The sequence below is a fragment of the Scatophagus argus genome, chromosome 16 (genome assembly GCF_020382885.2).
Source record: "Scatophagus argus isolate fScaArg1 chromosome 16, fScaArg1.pri, whole genome shotgun sequence".
Classification (NCBI taxonomy): Eukaryota; Metazoa; Chordata; class Actinopteri; family Scatophagidae; genus Scatophagus; species Scatophagus argus.
The window spans coordinates 4,264,383-4,272,910 of record NC_058508.1 but is presented as its reverse complement, the minus strand read 5'-3'; the positions used below and the strand labels follow the sequence as shown (position 1 = coordinate 4,272,910).

Here is an 8,528-nt window from a genome sequence, read left to right as displayed (position 1 = left end):
AAGTCTTTCAAGTGTGTCTTAAAGAAAATATCCTCTGAGGTGAAGAAAAGTGCAAGACTACATAATGGCATGATTCTGACTCAAAAAGCAATCAAACAAAGCAGCAGCCATGCATAATCAAAAGGCCATCTTCAGCACCTACAAATAAATCCTTTTGGTGCTACATTTACATAATAAAAACTTTTGTCTGGTATGGGCAACATTCTGCCTGCCTGTGAACACTGCTTTATAATGGTTTCAACTAACATTTTATATGTTGCATATATTGGAGGCAATCGTCCAGGATAGCATGATGCATATATTTTTTTCATTACTTAGGCTAGTGAAGAGCTGATTTTGTTTTTGCAAATAAAACACAACTGTAGTCAAGTCTTGTTCAGTTGTCTTTTATTATGCAGTACAGTAACTATTTTCACAATGTAGGGGTTTGACAACTAAGATGGTATTTAATTTTTATCTTTGTCTTACACCTTAGGGAAATCTTAAACATGAAGAAAACTGCAGTCTCTGAAACATGACAGTCCATACAAATCTCATTTAACCATGACTACTGTAACAAATACTATAATTGTTGCATCAATTATTAAAAATAAGAAAAAAATCAAAAGTTGCTATGAGTGACATGGATCAAAATTGTGTGTATGTGTTTTATTTTATTTTATTTATTTATTTTCGGGGGGGGGGCTACAGATAGTGTAGGGCCCTAAATTTTTTTGCTACACCCCTGACTCCCATGCCTCAATTTCATAAACTCAGACTACACCATCAATCTATTTTAATTTCACAGAAGACTTGCAGAAAAATGAACTGATGAAACTGAATTGATCAAACTCTACAAGGTTCAGTCTATGGAGCCTTTGAGTAATTTTTTGTACAAACTCCACAGTGCAGACTGGGAGCCCCCAGCCCACGTCCCGCACTGATGAAATCTGAGAAGTGCTAACGCAGCAGCATGTTCAATAAACCTCTTTGCCTGCCAACATTTCGGCGGGGGGGGGGCTCCACAGCCCCAACAATCAGCCCGAGGGACTGAGATCTATCAGCGGGGAACATGGCCAAAGTAAGCAGCGGTTCCTCTGGTTGTCGGGCCGTGGTGTTGGCAGGAAAGTACCTGTCGAACCCGTCTCCCCCGGCCCTGACTCGGACCTCCGGGCATCGGCAGCGGGGGATGTTTGGTCCACAGCGCCGAATGATGAGCTCTGACGTCGGCAGCACTGGAGGAAAAAACGCGGCTTTGGCCCAGCAGGAGCCGCTCGGGTATATCTCTGCCGCTGACCGACATGTGCTGGCAAACCGGAATCTTATTTACCGGGACGTGAAGGCTTTTCTCAGTGAGGTTGGTGGGGACCCCCGTGAGGCTCGGTACTGGCTCACTCAGTTCCAGAGAGCGAGTACCGCGCAGTGTCCTGCCTTTGCCGTACTAGAGGTAACGCAAGATACTATTTTTTTCTTTTTTAATTTGGTGAATATGAATAAAAAACTTAGTAGGGCATTTTTTTGTTTCAAATGTAGTTACGCTAACCACCGCGGTCTATTGAGATGATGCTAGCTTCCAGCTGACGGTGAGGAATCAGAACATGATGATGTCTGCCGCTTTATCAGGGCTGAACAGGTCTATAAAAAGGGTTCAAAAACCAAGTACCAGAAAGTACCCCACTGTGGAAGCTGGCTCGTACCTTAGGTAAAAAATATACTATAATTAAAAGTCCTTTACTTGAAAATGTCACATGACACCGAAGGGCTTGTTGAATTGCAGTCAGAGAGATAGCAGACTATCGTGTCTAAGTCCACTGGATCTGAGTGCTCCCCACAAACTGCCAAAAAGTAAGAAACTTTTAAAAAAGAGTCACAAATGTTGGACTACATGCAAAAAAACAAAAACAAAGCCACTAACAACCTGTAAGATAAAGCAGGTTTAGTACACAAATTTATGACAGTAGCAATCATCTATTGGTAAAAGAACTCACCAAATCAAGCCTGTTTTGTGGTTCAGACACACTCTCCTGTCTGTTTCTGTCCCTGCCAGGCGGACAGCTCTGTGTTCCACAGCAGGGAAATGGTTCAGAGCCTCGCCTTTGGGCTCTCGTTCCTGCAGCGCATGGATATGAAGCCTGTGGTGGTGATGGGCCGATCCGAGAACGAGGAGACGGGGCCCAGTGAGCCAGTGGCGGGGTCTCGGTGCACCAAAGGCCTGGTGGAGCGCAGCCAGCAGCTGACTGAGGCTCTGCAGCAACACTCTGCCACCGTCCTGCCGCTCTTCTCCGCCGAGTCCTTCCTCCTGCTGCATGAAGCCCCACGAGGAAGCAGGTGAGGGCTGAGACGAACTGAGGAACCAGGTTTCTAGGTCCTTGAAGAGGACGGCCCTTTGTAAATGTTCTAAAACTTGTCTTCATATTACACAGGAAAAGAAAGAAAAGAGAGAAGTGTGCAGCCATACACTATAGTGTCCTCCCACTGACATTTGTTTTTAGTAGTTTTTCAGTAAGGAGCTGGTGATGACAGCTTGATGATGTCCAAGCTGTAACCTCAACCTTCGATCTCAGTGTCCCCAAAGGGAAATTTCTCTTGCAAACACACAACATGGTAAAACACCCCCAATCTAAAGGGGATGAGGTTCTATGTGATTATGTCCATAGAAAACAAATTTAAAAGAATACCTTATGGTCTCTAACTGGACACACAATGGCTTGCCTTGCCTCATTCTGTTTCTCTTTCCCTTTATGTGTCTGTTCTGTTGATTGTCTTTATCATTTTTTTTTCCCCCTGGCAATTGTGTTTTCACAGCAGCAGGTGAGTTGTGTGTGGAGGAGGCTTTTTGTTAATGATATAACTTTTCAAAGCAACGTGGCACCGAATGACAGGACACCAACCAGATGCAGTTAAAAGCTTTAAACAACGGCACAGGAAGGCCTACATTAAACACCACAGCCATTGTATGTACCAGCAGGGACATAATACCAGAGTATCTCACACACACTCACTCACTCTTTTTTCCGTCTGTGTATGTATGTGTGTGTGTGTTTCTCAGAACAGCATGTGTGTGAGGAGAGATACTAGTTAATCGATCACAGATGCCATTGTTCTCTCAGATGGATAAAAAAGTAAAAGTACAAAATGATAAAATGGGATATCAAATACACTTTGAGTGGCTAATATACATGAAAGCAAAGTCAGTTATCAATATTATGAAGTTCTAGAAAACACAAGTCAAAAGTCAGCCGATGGACACATGTACTGTATATCTGTATCTGCTATGCTCACTCTTCATCCCTCTTGCTCCTTTACTCCACTGCCTTCATCCCTTTCCTCCTCCTCTCCTCTCCAGCGCCTCACCCTCCGTCACTGTGGACACCAGCCTCCTCCAGTGGTGCGTGGACTGCGGGACAATCCCCTTGGTGTGTCCAGTGGGGAGGGATGGCCGGGGTTGCTCGGTAATGTTGGACCCGACGGAGGTGACGACAGCTATTTCCCGAGCCCTGCAACCCCACAAAGTCATGTTCCTGAACAACTCAGGAGGCCTCCGCAGCCAAGAACGCAAGGCATGACAGACACAAGCTCTTTTATACAGTACGCAAAGTCAGACAGACAACAACCAACAAACAGTCAAGTCTGACCACATGCACGGATGGTGACCACAGCAGAATAAATGCACATATATTGTATATAAGAATACTTGTCCAACTTCCTTTGAACACTTCATGTTTGTGTTACAGGTGCTGGGCACAGTGTCGTTGCCTAGCGACCTGCCCAGTCTGTCCATGGCGTCATGGCTGAGCGCAGCAGAGCGGCGCAGAGTGACCACCATAGCCAGGCTGCTCAATCAGCTGCCGTCAGAGTCCTCAGCGGTGATCACCTCGGCGGACACGCTGCTCACAGAGCTGTTCAGTCACAGAGGTGAGACTGCTGACTGTCCTCACATGTGCACACATGTGAAGAGGGCTTTCTATTTTGAGGTGTAACCCAAGAGGGTACTGGTCTTTGTGTGTGTGTGTGTTTGTGTGTATGTTGGGAGGTGTTTTTGACCAGGCAACGATGATTGACATGAATTTAAGCTCCAATCTGGATTTCTGAAACTGCTTGTGCTTTCTATCTCTACTTCTGGTTCAGGATCAGGGACACTCTTTAAAAATGAAGACCCCATACACCGGTAAGTGCTTCTCACGCACACACACAAACACATGTAATTCGACTCGTAACCCTTCATTCAAGTCGTAGTCCAAATGACCCCCTTTAAAGAGTTGTTTTCCATTTCACAAGTTGAAAGAAACAGACACTGCATCTGATCTTTTGCCTTTCAAGTAAATTAGTGTTTGGTGTGTGTGTGTGTGTGCGCGCAGGTACAGGTCTCTGGATGGAATTGATGTAGAGCGTCTGCTGGCTCTCATCAACAAGTCGTTTGATAAAACCCTGAAGCAAGATTACATCGACTCTCTGCAAGGACGACTGCACTCCATCTACCTCTCTGAAGGGTGCGTGCAGGTATTCCAGGAAAAAAGTGACCACATATAAATTGTCAGTATCATAATCTACACCCTGTCCTCCTGTAACTATATCAGATATATGACGCTAACCCCATTGCGCCCCCCTCCTGAGGATTTATGTCTCTCTTCCTCTCCAGCTACAGCGCGGCAGCCATCATCACCATGGAGCCGGTGAACAGCGGCACTCCGTACCTCGACAAGTTTGTGGTGAGCAGCAGTAAGCAGGGTCAGGGCACCAGCCACATCCTGTGGGAATGTATCAGGCAGGACCTGGGCAAACTCTTCTGGAGGTCTAGAGCCACCAATAGGATCAACCCCTGGTGAGAGACACACATACACACACACACCCGTACCAAGACTTAATGTTAACATTTACAGTACATTCATATGAGCAATACATTCAAATGACGTGGGAGCAAAAGCTAGATGTGACCCAAAATTTGTACTCTGTCCCTTTTAAGGAGTTAACTAAATCCACGTTCAGTGCTACAGGGCAAATGCTTAAAGACAAGTGCTCGAGATGAAGTTCGGAAAGGTGGCTTTTTTTTCTATGGCAGAAGATGGGAGATGTCCCGCTGTCCACCACTACAGGGCCACAATTTGACCTATGAGTGATGAGCTGGAACATGAACATCCAGAGACAGAGAAGCACCACAGGTTTTGACTGCTTAAGTTGATGTCTGGGAATTGTGACCCCCGCCAGAAGTTCAGAAGTACCTTGAAAGTGTTGAAGACTTGATATAACTTGTAGCCTGGAGATGTGCAGACAGGACAAAGGCCTAGTACTGACAAGAGGGGCCCTGTTTTGCTGACTCTGCGCTCTGATGGTCGAAGTGTCCTCGGCCAAGACGCTAAATATCTCTTTATGGCCCTTCCATCAGTGAGTGAGTGTTTGTGTGAATGGTCATCGCTCCTGATGGACAGGCATGGTGTCCTCTGCCACAAGTGTATAAACGTGAATGCTGTCTGTTTGTAAAGTGCTTCGACTGGTCAGTGAGACTAGAAAAGTGCTACGAGTACAGTCCATTTACCTTTTATGAAGTCTTAGTCTGGCACAAGTCTGGCACAGCGCAAGGGTAGAAACTGACCCACCCAAATGAAATGAAAAATAACCAACTTTATTGAGCAACTGAACTGCAAATTCTCAATTAAACACTAGTTAAAGCACAGCTGCAAGTAGACACCTGTACATAACAGAGACCTACTGATACAGAGTCTGACAGCTGGCCTTCTGGTGTATGCGTGTCTGTGCCACAGTGAGCACAGCCTGACAAAGGCTTAAAGACTTGAAGTAGTTTGATGTGATCATACAAGCGGCTTCACCAAACTATCTTTTCATTATTTGTTTCTGTTGTTGGTGTATTTCATTCACTGGTCAAATAACAATGTCTGGCTCTGTGTGTTCCCATGGTAACACTCTGCAAGAGGCAAAAAAATCTTTGCTGCTTTCTGTCCATCCAGGTACTTTAAACATTGCGATGGGAGCTTCGTTAATGGGGTGTGGACCATCTTCTGGTTGGGCCTGACAGACATCAGAGATTCCTACGAGCTGGTGGAGTATGCCAAGAACCTTCCAGACTCTTTCCACGCCTCGTCTCTCGCCGCCTCCCAGCAGGCCCCCACGCCTGCAGGGGGATCCTGAGCCGCCTCCTCCCAGCTGCTGCACTGTGCCTCTGAAGAGTTGTTGGCTCTGAGGCTTTTTGGTGCAGCCTTGGAGCTATGGACATTGTTTTCTCAATTTGTTTTACCTTGAAACTTGAAAACCAAAGCTGCAGTGAGAATTTCAGTATTGTTACACCTTATATTTCTAAAGTTGGGGTTACCTCTAAGTGTTCTAGTGATTAAAGCAGAGGATGTCAGCGGCATTTCAGTTTGGCTAAGAAACACTAACTACATGTATATGCTACGGTTGATTCATTTGAAAACGCCAGTGGTGCGTCAGGTTTCTCTCATTTTTTTTACATCCAGACAAAAACTTTTTTGCAAAAATCCTCTCCAAACTACAGCCTCCTGTTGGAATGTGGACCAGGAAAGTGATTATTGTCGTGGATGCCTTCACCAACACAGCCAGGTGCTGTGATGCTTCCAGATCTTTCTGCGGTCACTTGTTTTGAAGGCCAGTACATTGAAGTACAGGTGTCATTAAAGGGGCACGCTGCGCTCACTGGAGAGCTTTTACAGTTTGAGGAAATAACCCTGATGATGTCATAGTGATGTCAGCAGGGTTGCCTTTGGTTTGGCTTGGAAACTTCATATTCCTTCATAAAGTCTACATTACCAGCAAGTCTCCTTATATGAATAGGTGTACAATTTAAGAGGTTTTATCAGTTTCCTGTTGTTTTGGCTGGCAGAATTGTGAAAGTAAAGTCAGCAAAGTCTTTTTTAGCAGCTGCTCAGAAGACAAACCTGTCAGTGGCCTGTTCTCTTGCACTTCTTAAATGCCAGAGGGAGTATTTGTTTGTGATGTTTTCTTATTACTGAAACACTTTTCGTGCCCGTGCCCTGTGCTTAGCAAACATCTAACAGTCACTCCTTGGGGTCACACTCCTTCAGAGTTGATTTATGAAGCTTCCCACAGAGAACCACGTTATGAAGAGAGGGTTTTCCTCATAGTTCCTCTTCAGATTATTAAGGGTGAAATACAAAACCCATGAAACAGCACCACTTCTTTTGTGTTTTATTTGTATGACCGGGTGACTTTAAACAAAGTTAAACATGCAAAGATGTCAGTGATGCCAAAAGGAAAGCAACAGTTACCAGTACACAGTAATATAGCAGACCCTGTGTGGCTTAAGAAACAAGTGTGTATGGTAATGGAAAATATCTGTTATTCTTTTTTTGTTTGATTCTCCATGTCTTTTGGTTTTTGGAAAAAATATATCAATAATAGACATGTTTTACTTTGTTCTTATGTTTGACAGAAAAAAAAGGAGCACAATGGATGACAGTGATATGCTCGTATGTTTACGCTCCTCATAACAAGGACATGTCAGTCGATCCCTGTTTATTATGCATTTCAAAATAATAGCACGATTATGTTTCAGAGGAGTGTTCAGGTTGTCACGGTTTTCATTCTTACAATTTAATACATCAAACCACACCTATCAGAGAACTACAACTATGGATGGCTTCAGTATTTCATCTTAATTTCTACTTAAGAGCTCTGAGTGTAACCAAACAGGGACATCACACACTCCATCTCAGAAGTGGTCCTCCTCCTTGCTGAAAGGCAGGATGTTTCATAAATTAGTCTTAAATTCTGCTCTGAGGTTTTTGTTTTTAGTCCTAATTTATCTTTCAGTGTGTTTCCCAGGAGTGACTCTGAGATGCCTGACAAACATGGGATGAAATCTGACCTGTGAAGAGTTGACATACGATAAGCTTATAAAGTTTTGCAGAATTTTAACATTTTATTCTGATAATACTGTGTTTTTCAATTCAGACCATTTTCCCAAGGACCAGTTTACATTCAGCAGTTTAAATGATGTGCTGCTCATATGGTAGCAGTTGGTGCAGTTTTGTTTTTGACCTGTTGGTGCTTAGCTTTGTAGATCAGCAGAGTTTACACCACAGGCAGGTTGAGCTGATGACGTGCAGGGTTAGCTTTAGCTCAGCCTAAATCAGGCACTTAAGTGGAACTGATGAGACAAATGAAAACAAAAGTTGTGTGCATGCCCAGCTTTGTACCTTGTTTGGGAGAGGAAACAGAAAAGATTACATTGATTTGATTAGTATACTCAAGAAGGGGAAAGCAATAAAACATCTTCAGCACACAATTCTGTTTGTCCAGTATGTTGACTTGTGTCCAAATATCTACGAAACTAATGACACTATGAGGCTATCAACCTCACTTGTAGGCCTACTTTGTGTCTCAGCAGTTGGTATATTTTTGTATTTTTGTGCTAAAACAGTAGACTGCTGTCTAGAGATGCATTGTTTTGACCATTAACAAATGAAAAGATATGAGCGCCGCCATCTTGCACTGGTGATGTCGTTTGGAGTCTGTTCAGCAGTGATGTGTTAGTGGAGCCGTGGTGTTGGGTTCCT

General features: G+C 44.1%; 1 protein-coding gene across 2 annotated transcripts; it reads left to right on the top strand.

Moving 5' to 3' along the window:
• The first annotated feature begins 698 nt into the window (after positions 1–698).
• Positions 699–8,257, top strand: nags (N-acetylglutamate synthase). 2 transcript variants are annotated; one of them, XR_006845717.1, is made up of 8 exons: positions 699–1,426; positions 2,027–2,307; positions 3,326–3,539; positions 3,714–3,894; positions 4,108–4,147; positions 4,338–4,479; positions 4,619–4,801; positions 5,943–6,082. XR_006845717.1 is itself a non-coding variant. In XM_046416148.1 (8 exons), the coding sequence occupies exons 1-8, from the start codon at positions 1,052–1,054 to the stop codon at positions 6,121–6,123; spliced, it is 1,587 nt and encodes a 528-aa protein (XP_046272104.1). In that variant the 5' UTR covers positions 702–1,051; the 3' UTR covers positions 6,124–8,257. The 2 variants fall into 2 exon arrangements, 1 of the variants encoding a protein (XP_046272104.1); XM_046416148.1 differs by having other exon boundaries at positions 702–1,426; positions 4,338–4,469; positions 5,943–8,257.
• The last annotated feature ends 271 nt before the right edge of the window (positions 8,258–8,528 follow it).

Coding starts and splice junctions, on each gene's coding strand:
- nags (XM_046416148.1), top strand. CDS start 1,052: ATGGCCAAAGTAAGCAGCGGTTCCTCTGGTTGTCGGGCCGTGGTGTTG. Junction 1,427..2,026: donor CTGCCTTTGCCGTACTAGAG/GTAACGCAAGAT, acceptor TGTCCCTGCCAG/GCGGACAGCTCTGTGTTCCA. Junction 2,308..3,325: donor GAAGCCCCACGAGGAAGCAG/GTGAGGGCTGAG, acceptor TCTCCTCTCCAG/CGCCTCACCCTCCGTCACTG.